At 35.6% G+C, this 17,381-nt stretch overlaps 1 protein-coding gene across 3 annotated transcripts in view; it reads right to left on the bottom strand.

Moving 5' to 3' along the window:
- Nucleotides 1–17,381, bottom strand: part of TBC1D22A (TBC1 domain family member 22A) — a 139,823-nt gene that overhangs the window by 55,581 nt on the left and 66,861 nt on the right. For all 3 annotated transcript variants that reach the window (XM_038153033.1, XM_038153034.1, XM_038153035.1), the window contains exon 11: nt 10,223–10,350. In XM_038153033.1, the coding sequence (XP_038008961.1) occupies nt 10,223–10,350 (128 nt within the window). The remainder of the gene's footprint in view (nt 1–10,222; nt 10,351–17,381) is intronic.

The raw sequence follows: 17,381 nt of genomic DNA, 5'->3' as shown, positions 1-17,381 counted from the left end.
TGACAGTGAACTTGTAAGAAAGCCTCAGATCACCCATGAGCAGGATGGAGGAGGGAGAGTGAAAAAGAGCCAAGAACCCCTGTGAGACAGGAAGAAAGGGCAGAATAGCTCTCAAAACAGACAGCCAAGGACAATGCAAGTGGCAGAGCAAAGCACAAGACTGTCACGCATCAGGAATGCAAGAAAGGCCAGAATATTAAAGAAGTAGTGATCACTACTAGGAGTTTAAGTACTGTAGAGACAAAAGATTTTTATTATTTCATGTACTTCTGATGAGGTTGTGCATTCCAGAAACAAACAGTAATTATACCAATTTCATAAGCCCTTCACAAGGATCTATGCTGCTATAAGGAAGCTATTTCTACTGAACTTTACTGGATTTGTCAAATATTAGTTTGTCCTTTCTCCCCCACCCCCACAAAACTGTGCTTGAATTTAGGTATTATGTCTTACACACATCAAGTTAAAATGATCTTTAAAGTTTAATAGATTTTCTGTGCAGGCTGTTTTAGCTATGTATGTCTTAATAAATTTGAAACAAGCAACCAGAGAACTGTACAACATGTTAGGACCTTTGAACATTTGTTCAGGTTTTAACAACAAGAAGACATCAGAACAAAAAAGGGAAAAGTTAAATGGCAGTCATGGTTTAGTTGTTAGTGCTCACTTCTACGAACAATAATAACTAACACAACTAACTGGAACTTCAGAAAAGAAAACAAAGTAGATTTAAAATAATAAACTCAACAGCTTGAAATTATAGTGTAGTCTTAAATGTAATGTAGTCTTAAAATATCAGTGAAGCTCAATGAGGAAAGGCTCTATGGGAGGAAGGAGTATAACATTAAAGAACATATGGACATAAGAAAGGAAATTTTGCTTTTTGTCTTCTTGTATAGCAACAAAATTCTCTTCCATACTTTGGTCTTTGAGAACAATATTAATTTTAATAAAGCCTTCTTCTAGAAACACTGGCTACTTCAAAGTAGCCAAGGAGCAAAACAAACTGTTTTCAAGACTGTATCTAATATTCTACAAGTATTCTATACTCATTCATCAAGATCTTGATCAATAAAGCACTTGAGAGTACATGCTTAAATAAAAAAAAAATCATTAGTTGTTCTATTGAATTCAATGGGATTATTCACATTCTTCAAGCTAAACTAAGCTAAGCAGACAAAAAAGTACTTTCTCTCTGCACTCACAACCAACTTTCATTTAACCACAGAAAAATTAACATCCATTTCAACAGTACTGGAAGCTGCCTAAAGAACTTGAACTTAGAAAAACCTACAGGCTTCCTAAGCATATCACTGAGTTTTGATTTGCTGTTTTTTTCATGTCTAAATACCTTCCTCATAATAAAACATGGGTTCTTATCTTTTTCTTTCTTTTACTTTCCACACTGAATCTTCCCTGATGTCAATGAATGCCTCCAAAGAAAAATGGACAAAAATCAGCAATACACAAACACATTTCTAATTCACACTTACTGACATTAAAACAGTTGATCAAGTGGTCAAGAATTCCACATCTTTAGTCCTTTTAAATATTATGAAAAGAATTTAAAGTCACTTTTTCCAAAAATGCAGAGAGCTTCCATTTTGAGATGAAAATTTTTAAAATTTGAGTGCCTACCAGCATGCTGTGTACTTAGGCTACAAAGTTAATGAAGATGGAGTCAATATGTTCAATGGAGCTTAAAAAGGCATTCAGCTGATAAGCCACTCTAAACCATACATCTCATAAATCACTCAAAATCTTTCTCGGCTCCTGAGTTTATTTACTGGGTGAAGCTTAGGTACCCAACACAGCAATGAGCACAAACTTGCAGAAAGACACCTATCTTCTTGCATTTATATCTCAAACTGAACCCCAGCTCTGCTGTTCACAGCGAGCCCACTGGTAGGAAGGACAGAGCAGGAACTTTGGAGTTCGAGATCTGACAGACCTCTAAACATAGAAATTCCCATGTACTGGCAAGTAATAGGCAAACCCATTCAAAGGCATGCATTTGTTCCAGTTAACAACTTCAACTGTCATGGGGAGTCATACATAGAGGCTGTCACTGTCAGTTTTATATCTGCCACTGCCAGTGAAACTGCAGATCACAGTTGGGAAGCTGAATGTGCACACTGCTCTGTGCTAGAATGTGCTCCAGCAGCAAATCAACACCCACTTAGTCTGCTTTCCCTGAGAATTTGGGAACCCTGTCTCTCCACAAGAAACCACAAAATAAATAGGAAAAACTAACAAACAGGACTTGGATGATCAACAAAAGATACATCCACACCATTATAATTCTACAAATACCATCTGGCTTTTTTCTATTATAGGAGAAAACCTGTGAGCTATATTCATATATAAAACACTGTCATATATGAATGAGAGTATTCTAAATTCACACTGAAAAGCTAAATTATTGTTTAAGAAATTTGTTTTTTCTCCCCCGTGCACATAATCCTTAGGCACGTTAAAGACTGTTCATAAAGTTGTACATATATATATGCTTAAAGCAGTGTGGTTCTTTTTTTAACTAACACTCTCACCTTCTTTTCTTTGAGTTTTCCATTATTTCAGATTGCACTTAACACAAGACAAACAGTAAGAGGTTAGTGACTTCAGTAGTGCTGTACCATTGAAATATAATTAATTGCCTGCCACAATAAATTCCTAATGAGCACAACTTTTGCCAGTGGAAGGTTGCCCTGGCAACCAAGTTATTCCAGAAGGTAACTACCATTTGGTAGAAGGCAATGACACACAGTTGTCTGACAAAGATTTGAAAACTATAAAAACTTTTTAACTGCTCAAGTTCAACAGAAACTTGATGTACCAGGACTCTCTTGACACAAGAAAATACTGATTTGCTGAATACAAAGGGATTGAGAAACTTTCAAATGAATGCAGAGTTAGAACAAGGACATTATGTTAAAACAGGTACACGTTTGGATTGCCTGTCTTGCAATAAAAAGTTCTTCTCTCACTTGTTCATGTCTTCCTATGGTTCCAAATAACTAAACATCATTTAAACTATACTTTTACATTTACTTTTAAAGAGAACAATGTGAAAAGGTTCTCCTGAATTATAGTGAAAGTTTGCAAGATCAAGGCTGGGCTCAGTAGACAGTAGGATGGTGAATTCCAGCTCTGAGGTAGGGAGCTAAAAACATTCCCAAGAGGAAACAACAGGAAGGATCAAAAGTAAAGGCATGACCTGAGTACAGCCTCCTGAGGACACTGGTGCTTTTTAACCATTTTCTCTTACAGTCTACAGCAGGTAGTGACAAAAAGAGTCACTACCAAGACACACAGTATTTTTTACCTTTATTGCCTAAGAAAATTAAACTTTCATGATTTCATTTTATATCTGGCAGGAAAGGTTATACCCCACTATGTCTGTCTCCCCTTCTCCAGAACATGTAACCTTTTAGCCAGTTTCAAATTGACAAATGCCTAGAAATTTGAAAGACATGATCCTACCCACATATTAGTAATTGAATATTAAATATTCATATGTCTGGACACTTCTTACAAGGTAACTAAGTCAGACTCTAAAATTAAGTTACTGTCAAATGAGAGAGAAAGTGTTCATAAATTAAAAGGGCAAAAATAACAGAATAGAATCTGTGTTGTTCAATAACACACTAAGAGGTCTTGAAAAATATTCGTTTGGTAGAGATGGAATAGCTTTTACTGGTAAAAATTAAGTTGACTTCAAAAAGTTTCAGAAAGCTGTTGTGCCACTGAATAATAAAATGACAAATGAAATGCAGTCTGGATATACACACAGAGGTAAAAACACTGCAAAGCAGCATCATAAACATCTGTTGTCCATGACATGAACCACTAAGACAGTCAAGTTGGACTAACTATGAACAATTACCTGATGTACTCACCTTTGAGAGGAGAAATGGATTCTTAGCACTTCTGGAAAACTGTACCAATATTATTTCTTAAAACTTAACATTAGATGCCTACTTTTAAACAAAATCCCCTTAATCAAAACCTAGTAATGAGCTACATAAATGATACCAAGAAATAAACAAGAAACAAATATGTCTGTTACCATATTGGTCAATAAAGCATGAGGTCTACTATGAGATAGTGTTCATTTTTAATTTCATGCAAGTCAAAGAAATGAAAAATACACTTCAGCCTTCCTTGAAGAAGGGAAGATATAAATGGTGGTCAATACATTTTACATTTTCCAGAAAAAAATTAGTGTTTATTTTGGGCAAAGAAAGCATCAGTCTCCTCAATTAAGAAAAAAGAGTAAATTTCAAGAAGGAAAATAATGTATTCTTCTAGACCCAGCTGCAGGATTTCAAGAAGAAAGATAAAGCTGGCAGGCTCCACCAGCAACAGGTGCTCCCTATTGAAGTCTGTCTAAGGGATGCAACCTGAGAAATGTACTATCTACCAAGAAAGAAAATCTGCTTTGGAAAGATGGCAAATAAGGACAAGCAATCATTCTGATCTAACACTAGGGCTGAAATCACAGCTCCTCTCTCATCCTCTCTCCATTGCACCGGCTGTGGTACTCATCAGCCTCCTCACTTCCCTAATGTGAAGAAAACTAACAGATACTGCCAAGGAGCTGAGAGGAACAGAAACTAGAAGAAAAACCTATTTCAGCAGTGAGACAGTAAAGCAACTCACCAGTACTGTCAAATTCTGTCGGTGTTATTATTTGCCTTTTTCTGTGTCTTTTGTTAATCGTTGTAACTGTTTTGCATTTTACATGGTAGGATTTTATAAGTTCTTTCATTTGTGCCTAATTTTACACAATAAGCTTTAAGTACCTTGGTAACAGTAAAGTTTTCCTCACACAAGAACAGGGCAATGCTGCAAAGTAGGACAGCAGGGCACTGTAAACAGTACCTACCTCACCTCCCTGGTTTTGTGTTTCCAATGAGTCTGAGTGCATTATTCATGTCAACTGCATCAGCTACTTACTGGTGAGCTGGCAATACAGCAGTCAGCTAAATGCTATGAAACAAAAATGCCTCCTGGCAGGTGAAAATATTAGGCTGTACACTTCAACTCTAAACATTCACACAGCATATGACAGCATGTATTTAGAACTGAAAACTAACATACATAGCTGCTACTTTATTTTCCTTTTCTATTTTCCTTTTTCTGAGCAAGTTTTTAGCTAAGAAACTTGTGTTGGTGTGTCTTCTGTGAATTATGTACTACTACTACTAATATGGTGAGTTACACAGAGAAACCACTGCACAAAAGACAGCACAAAAAGGTGATTTATGTAAGAACATCAGATCAGAAGGTAAACACTTTAATGAAAAATACATCCAACTCCATTCTACATGAAAAACAAATTAAGTGGTTCTATGAGTATGAAAATTCCTATCCTATTTAAAACATCAGCCAGTATAAAACCTTGTTATCTTGCATCCAGATAATTCGATGGCATTGTTTGAGACTTCCTTCCAGCTGCAAACTGCCTACTAGTCAAATGCAGTTTTGAACTCCATATTTAAGCAGTTAAATATACTGATACTCAAAACTAAACACTGCTCTGCTCTGAGTATTGGTATACAAGCACTGACATTCAAGTCCTGTATTGCCATTTCTAGTCAAGGATGAAGAACTGGGAATGGCTGCCACCACTGAAATGGCACTGCTTCCTATCCCCAACACAGGAGTGCACAGCTACGTAAACACAGCCTATCTTACAAGTGCCTGAAGGACAACACACATTTTAAGAATTTAAATAAATGAAAATAAAAACTTCAATGGAAACTGCCATCAAATGTCTTAGTCTGAAGAAAGGATACCTTCTGAGATTTGATGGCAAGCATTTAAAATACTTATCTAGAGTAAGACAGCACAGATGCTGAGCATTGAGGCATCTCTACCTTTTCTAATACAGTATGTTAAATCTTGAGTTAAAATTAGAAGCCCACAGAAGTCACTTTCAAATAGCAAAGAAATCTTCAAAGTAGTGTCAAAGCATCCTTCTGTCAAGGACCAAATATAAAACTAACTTCTATTTTGTAAGTCCATGAAAACGTGTTAAACACTTATATATACTGAATAATTCAGCCATCACGCCATTTTGATTTACCAATCCTTTGTGCCAAAACAGATGATAACATATAAGATAAAAAGGCAAGATAAAATAAAAGATAAAACTCAGGTCTTATGTTACACTATTTTGGTTTGTGGACATGAACATTCATATTTATCAGTTTTAGTTCTATGGATTTAAATTTTAAATGTCTTGGGTATAACTTAACAAGCAATTGGTATTTTGAAAAAAATTACAAGATATTTACTGCATTAAAAAAAAAAACACCAGCAAGGCCTGAAACAAGTGAAGAAGTAGGATAATTCACACATCAAAATGCAATTCAGGTTAAAGAATAAATCAAACTAAATACTTACAGCTAAAAAGCCTTCTCAAGGTATGTTTTGTAAGCAAAATTCATAATGTGTTTACTTTTTCTACTTTACACAGTTCTTCAGAAGACAGTGATGTATTTTAGTGGATTTCACAGATACAGTTACAGAATAACAGAGCATTTACTGATGTGAGGATTTGGGAACCTTTCCAAATTTTTCTTCCCCTCAACTCTAACTAGCTCAAGTACAGGTATTTTGGATATGTTCAACGATTTACTCCACAGACTCTAACTGACTGATGAATCCTAAATTAAACTAGACAGTGAATATGACTCCAGCCAGAGTACTCTTACTACCATACATTCCACCACAGAGGGGGACATCATTAAAGTGTCCAATTCTATTCTCACAAAAGTCACTGGAAGAACAGTAACAAACATTGAGAGACAGAATGCAGTTCCAACACCTCCAGCCAACAGCAGTTATCTCTCACACTAGGAAATACACAACAGCAGATGATTTAAGTGTGTTGTTATTCCCCTGAAAACCCTCGGTTGCAGCTCATGAGAAACTGGGGCCTGCTGTGAGAATCACCAATCTAAATTTAAGCTGGAAACAGCACCGTATTTATTTTTCCACTGAAACAGAGGAAAACAGGCAGCTTGGCGAAACAAGGTATGGTTTCAGCTTTAATGGGGAGAGAAGAAGACAAAAGAGAGAAAAATGTTATTTTCCATGAAAACAGCAGCAGCAGCAGATACTCTTTCAAAAGATGCCACTGGTCTGTTCTCATTAGATTTCTGCAGGAAACAGAGCCACAATGCACTCTGGGTGCAGACATGAAGGGATCTGACAATTCTGCCCGCCTTCCTATTCCTTCCAGATGAAGGCATCTGACTGTCCCACCTCTCCTGAACCCTCATCTGACACTGCTTCTATGCCATTCCCACATCAATGGCACACATTGGAACTAGAGATGTCTGTAAGCAGGGCCTTCAAAATGCCTCACATCTTCCCAAGAGCCACAAGGTAGGTAGAATCTGAACAAAAGCCCGACATCAACAGTGTAGGGATGAATGACTGTAGTCCCTGCTGATGTTACATAACAATGTGATCAGTTCACCCTTCTGAACTAAGTGCAGGCAAAGCTAATTCTGTTTACAGTAGTTCAAGATTATCAGGGGGTAAAAGCCAGTACAGACACATCCTAAGTACCCACTGAAACAGCAGACAGTGAAACTGTGCAAATCTATGCAGAACTCCCATGTGTCCTTAATTTACTGCTTTAGGACACATGAGGTAGCAAAAGCAAGCCTGATAACAGGATCATCAGCCTTTGAGTACAGGAAGAAAAGTAGTTAAAATATCTATCCAGCACTTACAATTATTAGTAGGATTGTTCTTCCCATCTGTATCTGGAAAACTAATTATATTTCTTGCCTTTACTCATTTTACTCATTTTGTCTCTTTCCAACCCAACATCACAGGTCCATCCAAAGCTAAACCCTCTGAAAAACTTCTTTAACAATGTATCTCTAAATGAGAGATATATTTTGGCCTATAGCAGGCTTTACAGTTAAAAAATACGAAACAGACAAGAAAACCAACTGAACAAACTCTGTCTAAAGTGTTTTCTGTTCAGAAAGCAGCACTGCTAGCACAGCTGTAAACAATTAACTCAGAAATTGCAGGCAACAGAGTGACTCAGTGACAAGTTGGGTAAAAATCTGAAATGTTATTGCTTAACACCTTAGAAAAAAACTTTGCCTGAACTTTACTGGCTCTTGCAGGTTCACTGCATTTATTATCCATAGTATCAGGATGAAAAGATCCATATTATAGGCTGTAATCGGTGTAATACCAGCACAACTGAAATCTGATTAGCAACTTGAGGAACTGCTTAAAGTTGTTTCAGAAAAAGGTGTCTAAGATATCCTTATTGGTTTTAAATACGCTATTAGACAAGACATGCATACAGAGCAGTCTACTAAATAATGAAACCTAGAAAACAGCACAAATCTGCTGCATCTGCTGAGTCAAAACACAGAATTACTCCTTAAGCTTGTTTAGTACACAAAAATAGTCCCAGCTCTGCATATAAGAATTCTATGTAGGTATTTGGATAAGTATACCTTGAAGAAGGTATTTAAAAGATATCCTTAGAAATCTCTTGCAAGACTTAAGTATCAAGCTTTTAAATACTACTTTAAATACATCAAAAATTGTTTAAAATTATAATTAAATAATCGGAAGCACTTACTATGGATAAAGATCCCATTGAAGTACAACTTGAGATGTGCCTATGGACTAGCAATGAGAAAGGGCTCCTTTCAGCACGGCAACAGTTTGAGAAATTAACCCCAGACTTCCTTTTCAAAGGAAAATTCTCAGCATTATAAAATAATAGCTCAGAGATGAACTCAAATTGAAATTCTGTCAAAAACATTTATTTTTGGGGCATATATCAGTAGTTAGCTGGATTAAAGAGGCTCTCTTACATTATTTCATCATAAAGATAAGGTCATATAGATCAGGTACCAAGAGCAGTGCTAGAGGTAGCATGCTAAAAATCCTACAGGAAATACTGGAAATACTGCAGCAACAGCAACAAAAATTATTCAAAAGGAGATAAATTAGTTACAGTAAAACATTTAAATAGCTCAGTCTTTCAAATTATCAGAAAGGTCTTATAAAGAATATATTTTTACATTGGAATAAAATGCCAAGAAATAACAGATATCACAATAAGTAACAGATATTATAATGAAACAAAGGAGGCAAAAGATCCTCAGATAAAACCAATAGCCATGTTCAATTCAGATATTTGTTGATGATAAACTCTGCAAGGATACCACCTCTTAGAACAGATTAACACTAGAACTGATAGATTCCTTATTTCCTAACATGTTCTTATCAGATTTGGATACCATCAGACTTCACTGAAACATACTGGACTCATTAAATGAAGAGCAAGCAGTTCTTCACCCTCTGTTACAGGTCTGGATAAATGATGTAGAAGACATTCTGGCATTAAAGTGTATGAAACTAATAGAACATTTCTACATAATGAGTAGATATAAAGACAATGATATTTAAAGATACTACACCTCCTTACAAGGCATAAATTATGAGTTAATCTCATATTTACTGATTAATACAATTCAAAATTCTTAAGGAATTTAAAATACTGTTACTTTTCCCTCCCCCACTAACTTTTACAACCAAGTTGGTAGATAAGGATATATAGTTTAAACATATAGTCAAGAATTGCAACCAGAAGCTACTGGAACATCAAGTAATAGAATTAAGAATTTATAAACCATTTTTCTCAAACATCAATTCTTTCTCTTGACAGTAAGAAAAGAAATTATTGAGACAAAACAATTACCACAAGAAGAGGTCAGAACATCAAGTTTTGTCTGAACAAACAGTAAGACAGAAGACATGACAAAGGACAAAGAATGAGATCTGAAGATTGAAAGCTAATATTGGATTGAGTAGTTAAGCAGATGGACAATAAGAAGCCTGGAACTCAGAATCGATGGAGGGCATTGATTAGGCACAATTCAATGTTTCATTTCTCTGAAGAGACAGAAGGGAGTATTGACATTAACTTTGAGTGAGTGTTCAATTTAGTATTATAAACTATCACGACATCAAGTGCTTGGCTTTGAAGGGCATGAAGACTGAAGACATTAAATGCTTCTAAGTAGTGGTGATCACTGAAGGTTTTTTTCTCTTATTATGGTGATACTCAACACTAAAGCAAAAGGTTCAAGAAAAACCACTCACAAAGATACTGGCATCTCCAAAACACATTACCAGAGTTATGGAGGTTTAAAAAAGTACTTACTTGGTATGTGTCCCACAACCTGATGGTGCATCGTAAAGGGACTTCTCTCATCAGCAAGTTATTCATCCAACGGAAAGCAAATTGCAAGTATTTCACCTCATGCTGATCCAAGTGCCTGTGAACTTGTTCTGAAGACAGAATAAACAGGTATTTTACTGCAGCTTTTCTGAAATCTTGAAGTATCAAGTTCACTGTCTAAAACAATAAAATACTCCTCCAATCTCAAGAAAAAAACTTGTGGTGGTGCATGCAAATTCTCACAACCAAATGAGAACACTCAAAATATAAATTAGTAAAACATTACACCGGACTGATTTTTCTGCCACTTCATAGATTAAATAACTGGTCTGAGTTGCATTATCTTAATAAAACATTAAGATCAGAGTTTTAAAGTATACCACAAAAATATACAAAGTTATTATGTGAAATCATTAGGTACATATATCCTCACTAATTTCTTAGGCTACAAATATTTTGGGACAACACAACAAGAAAAATGGTTTCCAAATAACATAATGGCCTCCAAAAATTTTTGGCAATCAAAAGAGACAATTATCAAATTAAGAAGGTAAAGAAATATAAGGAAAGGACATGTAAAGGTTGCATACATTTGAGACAAGAAAAACTGAGAATAATGTGTAGGAAATACAGTGAGAAAACTTTAATAATTTACATCTTAAATAATTTCTTAGTGTTACAAATAAATGCAAATAAAACCAAAACAAATCAGTGGTTCTCTCACACACTGTGTTTCTTGTAGAACATATAGTATTTGAAAGCTGTGATGATCACTTGCATGGGTTATTGCCAGAACTAACAGAACTAATCTACTACATGGCTTGTCTATATTGAGAGAATTTTCTGCAAAAAGGATCACAGACATTCTGTTAACAGGCTCAAATATGACACTAGCATGGTGTAGATGACAAATACTGCAGAAATGCTAATGCCTTATTTTGGACAAATTTATGACAAGAAGTCTTTGTTAAAGCATAAGTAAGACATCCTTACTGTCCTTTTGTATACAAATACATTCTTTGGAGATTTTTGCTGCCCAGATTATCCCTTCATCCAAATTCACAGAGGTGTATTACCAGCTAAAACAATGAGTAAATGCTCATCTTCCAAACTTTACAAATCTAAGAAATATCTAAAAAGGCACTAAACCACTAAATTAATTAAAAGAATAATCCCAAGAGTATGGAAACACTATTACAGGAAACATTACCTACAGATTAGGGTACAAGAAGTTAAGTGATACTAAATTATGATAAAGACTGAAGCTGTTCATTTTTTTTTCCCTTGGGATGTATTTTTTGACTATATGAAAGTGTCAGCCAAAAATAGAACACTTGTTTCATAGTGGAAGCTGGAAGTACAAACCTTTTAGATTTTAAAAACAATCAAAAATGAGGGCTTTTTAAAAAAATAAGACACAACAACACATTACTCCAAAGGTCCAGTTAACACATCTTGTCTCCAATGATAATAAAAAACAAATATCAGTGAAAACGTATTAAGCATGGGTATTTCTCCATAACACTTGTCAGCCTCCATTCATCTGTGGCTAAAGCAGTCTTCAGACCTGGTATTTATGTTCCTAAAGTCACACCCTTCCACAATATAAATATAAACAAATATAGACAAATTCTTTAGTTGTAAGGCCCAGAACTCCACACCATGCTTAAGGTGATGCTACACCAATACTGAACACAGTGGGATAATAAATAGTGGGATAATCAAGTCTTTTGGCCAGCTGGCAATGCTGTGTTTGATGCACCCCAGGATGGGATTTGCCCTCCTGGCCAGGACAAACCAGATCCCTTTCTTCAGGGCTGTTCTCCAACCCCTCCTCTTGCAATCTATCCCTGTGCCCAGAACTACTTCATCAAGGGTGCAGAACGTGTGCCTTGTTCTTGTTAAATTTTCAAATCTTAAATAAATCATTGATGATTGCCCAATGCTCCAATCTAACAAGATCCCTCTCCGAGGCATCTTGCTCCTCAAGAGTCACCAGTGTCCCCCAGGACAGTATCATCTGCAGATCTGGTAATATTGCATTCAACTCCTGCATCCAGATCACTGATAAAAATATTGAATAGAGCTGGCCTTAAACTTGAACATTTAAGGCATTTAAGAACACCACTGGTGAATTCTCACCTGCCAAATGTAGCCTCACTCACTGCAACCCTTTGAGCCCTGTCCTGTGCCAGCTCCCCACCCACTGCACCATTATTAGATCACTTGGATTATTAGACTCACACCAAATGCTGAATTACTACTGTGTGTCAGCCTTTGCTTTAGAAAAATTTAGCTGCAAGTTAAATATACTGAAGTGAGATACTGGGTTAAATTTATTATTTGAATGTCACATCTGGATACCTACATTACAGACTACTGTGATTTGATAATCTAGTACATCAAGCAGGATGCAAAAAAAAAAAAAGGCAGTTTTATTTCTAAGCAAAGTTACTAACTCACAAAATTTTTGCTCTTCACACAGCAGAAACAATTTTCATTTTGTTGTTTGTAGCCATTAAAAGTAAGTAATGAAAAACAATAAATTGTGCCAGTTGTGATATTTCAACTATGGTAGTTAATAGGCATAATGAATTTCTTGAAAGTTGCTTTCTATTCTAAACTAGTTGAAAAATGGATTACTAAGCTCTGTGCTTCATACCTAATTGATGCAAGACTGAAATAGAAGATGCATTGAGTAAAGAAGCTAATTCTTCCTACTTTGTAAGTAATTGTAAGCAGAAGCTAATTTGCTGATAAAGGTAATTTGGACTGGCATAATCTAAATCTAAATTTTCCATTTCAATGAAAATAAGTATGTATGTGCAATGAACAAGAAGTTATATAATTACTGTCAGCTTTAGGACATGAAGTATTTTATAAAAACTACTTCTACTGCAGTTTCTGATAGCAGAATTATTTCCCAGTTAAAAAAAAATTCTTTAATCAAAATTTGAAAGAAATTTAAATTACATTTATTAAGTTTCCCAACATTTTCAATAAATCTACACATAAAGTTTGGGTGAAGGAAGTCTTCTGATTAAAGACTAAAACACCTTACAGCGATGCATTCTAAAGTAGCATACTGTCAAAAATAGGTAACCTGTAGACAAAAACCATTTAAACCTATTCATATTTGTATTAAATACACTTATTGGTGCATTATTTTAAATGATCACATTTAGCCACCTTAAACAGATGCTTCTCATAGCAGATGGGCCTACACACATAAAATATTTATTCTTCATGTTCAATGTCAGCATCTCATGCTGCTTCACTGAAGTAAAAGTTAAAAACTGTATGATTACAGAATCATGAACTAAACAGTTAAGGACAGAAACAACCTGTCGAAACAGGAAGACGGTGTTAGAATGAGTCCCTAGGCAAGCTTACACATCAGCAAAGAAAAACAGCAAAATAATGTACGATTACGCCTGATCTGCCAAATTACTGTGGCACAGCATTGCTTCACCACATCCATCTGTACAATTCAACATTTTAGAACACTAGCCTTTTTTGCACTCACCTTTACTTGAAGATTCTTACCAATCCTAGCAACAGTTTCTGATGTTTGACCTAGTTTTGAAATTTTGAATATTACTTAAACTTAATTTTTCAGTCATATTTCATATCCTGAACACTTTGTTGTTAACTCTATTTTATCAATATTTTATACATATTCCATTGTAAATATAAAAAGCACTAAGTGTTAAAAATTATCCGAAATGCAGGTAAGCTAACAGTCTCTCATAAAGAGGCCTTTTAGTTCAACAAAAGGAAGAAAAGTATGTATTTCTCAGGAAAACCCACACAATTTTTCTTAAAAACTGCAAGAGTAACTGCTCTGATACCAAAGCAAAAGGAAAGTAAAATAATGAACCAATCTTTGCCACAGGAGCTTATTGGCATTGCCCTTTGCATGCACAATGATTTTTTTGCATTGATCCTTAACGTACGAAAACATACTACAGAAACAGGTTAGCACTCCTGTCTTCCATGGAATCATATAATCATCTAGGCTGGAAAACACCTAAGCTAACACTGCAAAGCCCACCAATAAACCATGTCCCTAAGGGCCCACATCTTTTAAATGCCTGCAGGGATGGTGACTCAAACACTTCGCTGGCAAGCCTGTTCCACTCTTTGATAATACTTCTGGTGAAGAAATGTTTCCTGATATCCAATCTAAACTTCTCTTGTCACAACTTCCTCTTGTCATTTGCTGCTGTCCTGTCACTCATTATTTGGGAGAACTGATCAACCCCCACCTGGCTACAGCTTCCTTTCAGGCAGTTGTAGACAACAATAAGATCTCCCCTGACCCTCTTTTCCAGGCTAAACACCCCCAGCTCCCTCAGCTGCTCCTCATCAGACTTGTGCTCCAAGCCTTCCCCAGTTCCACTGCCCTTCTCTGGACATGCTCAACACCTCAATGTCCTTCTTGTTGAGAGGAGCCCAGAACTGAACACGGGATTTCAGCTGTGGCATCACCAGCACTGAGAACAGGGATAATCACTGCCCAGGTCCTGTTTGCCATGCTGTTTCTGATAGAAGCCAGGATTACATTGGCTTTCTTGGCCACCTGGGCACACACTGACTGATGTTCACCCAGCTGCTGACCAGCACCCCCAGGCCCTTTCCTGCAGGGCAGCTCCCCAGCCAATCTGTCCCAGCCTGCAGAGCTGCAGCGGGCTGTTGTGACCGAAGCACAGGACCTGGCATTTGGCCTTGTTGAACCTCACACAACCAGCCTTAACCCATTGATTCACCCTGTCCAGATCCCTCTCCAGAATCTATCCACTCTCCAGCAGATCAACACTCTCACCAGACTTGGTGCAAACTGACATAGGGTACCCTCCATCACTATCTTATAGTTCTCACATACAGAACCTTGCAGTCCAAAAGAAAGGATCTTGTCACCAGTCAATGACTGCTTTCTTTTTAGTAGTCTATTTGTTGAAAGCTAATTTTTAATCTAATTGTCTCTCCTGAACAATTTCTACATTGTTCAAAGCCAGGATATTTATGGGATACAAAGGTAAGAGTTTGGAGTAAAATCTCAACACCAGATATTACCAGTTGCAAAGGCAGAAGAGGGCTTACAACCCCCAATATGAAATTCTGAACAAAAGCAATTCTGTCAAGACCACAGCTTAGCAATGAGTTATTCGTAGTTATGTATATTAACTTCTATTAATATACATTAATTCCAAAAGAAGTTCCTGATGACTGAAGAAGATATTCTAAAGATCATAAATGTGAACCTCAAGACAAGATCTCATCATGATACATAGTTCTATTTCAAGTAATAGCAAAAATACAAGTCAAATATTTACAAACTGATTATATCTTGTTTCAGACTTAGTTTATTTTTATAACTGGTTAAAATTGTCCACTGTAAAAAAAATTACAACAAAAGCATTAAAAAAATAAATTGAAAAGTCTTAAAAATTAAAAGATGACTGGCAGAAACACAGAAGTAGTACCAATTACATTCCCCTCATGACCTACAATTTAAAGATAATGGTCTATTTAAATTTAGCTCACTAAATCTATAGCTCATAGCCAGGACTGAGAAGCATCCTCATCATAACAAAAGATATGGTCCATATGCTAATACTGAAAAGCCCAAGACACTGATAACAAAGCAAAAGAAGAAAATACTAGAGGAGGGAAGTAGGGAAGGGAAGGCCCGGTGGCCTCATGGAATCAAATGAAATTAACAATTCTGTGGTATGTAACACCAAATGGAGGAAAACATTAGGAAAAACATTTAGTAGTAATCAAGAAAGATCTACCCTTCTAGCTAAAAGCTAAGAAGAACCCCATGTTTGCAGGTGGTCATCAATATTCCAAGTGCAACAAACAACAGGGAAAAACATATGTTTGATGAGACACTTCTAGGTACCATCACTGGACTTCTCCAGCCTGTTCTTCTAAATCGTAACTGTATGCATTCATGAAGTGTTTATGCCTGACACTTTTAAAATGCCCCATCATGTGAAACATCTCTTTGCTTCCCTTTTTTCTTTTTTTTTTTTTAATTTGCCATGAAAATAGTAAGATTTGGCGATTGAAAAGTTAAAGTGCTTACAAGCACTCAGGAATTTACAAATTATTTAACAGTCAGTCTCAACTCTTGCTAAGGTCTCTGAACTCTATAATAGCATACAAATATAATCTTCACAGTAAAACATAAAAATATTATTTAAAAGATATATCAATTAATTATAATGCCCAGTGAACAGCACTTACAAGTGGATTAAAGTATAATACAGTAATTACAACCATAAAATCAGATATAAAATAACTACTAGTGAGCTAAATAAAATAGCTTTATTAAAATGAGAAAGAGCTTTGGAGTGCATATTAATTAAAACAATTATGAAATGCTTACAAGATTTTCTATTACTTCAGCACCAAGCTGACAAAGAAAGATGGACCAATAAACAAGGTCCTTATTAATCACTCATTCTCAATAGCAGCAGTAAGGTCTAAATAAATTCTATGTCCATTTCCAATTCAAAATGCTTTCACAAGGCTAAGAATACCAGTTTTGCAACTCTTGCAATTAGAGCTCTTTTTTTCCAGATACTTCAACACAATCCTAATTCAAAGTTATTGGTGTCTGTAAAACGTTTTACAATATAATTAAACATGAACATAATTTTGCACATATAATTATGCATTCTTCAACCATCAACCAAAAAATCATTAGCATGATTGAATACGTAACAAAGATAGATCAAATGTCATCTATTACCACAGTTTCATTATCAGTTCATTGTATGAACACCCAAGATTCAAATTAAAAACTAAATTAATTAATCTACATCTATCACATATATTGAACAGATAACTTGTTCTGTGAGTTCTGATTAAACAACAGTAAATGGATTAATAAGAAAATGTATTAGTCTTGGTTGATATTTTGTCTTTCTGAGACTCAGATTTTCCTAAAGAAAAAAGCAAAACTATTTTTTCTGCAGTTTAAAAAGTTCAATCAGCAGAGAAACTGAATGTCCTTCAGAAACTGTGGAAGCATTAAAACTACTCATGAGGTATCTCTAAATACTTTTTGGCTTAACTCGTCATATGAAATTAAGTTCTGAGCAGAACTGTGAAATGTTTGTGTTTGGAG

Source organism: Motacilla alba, chromosome 1A (genome assembly GCF_015832195.1).
Source record: "Motacilla alba alba isolate MOTALB_02 chromosome 1A, Motacilla_alba_V1.0_pri, whole genome shotgun sequence".
Taxonomy (NCBI): domain Eukaryota; kingdom Metazoa; phylum Chordata; class Aves; order Passeriformes; family Motacillidae; genus Motacilla; species Motacilla alba.
Note: the sequence above shows the minus strand (reverse complement) of the source record. Positions and strands in the feature narration are given on the sequence as shown.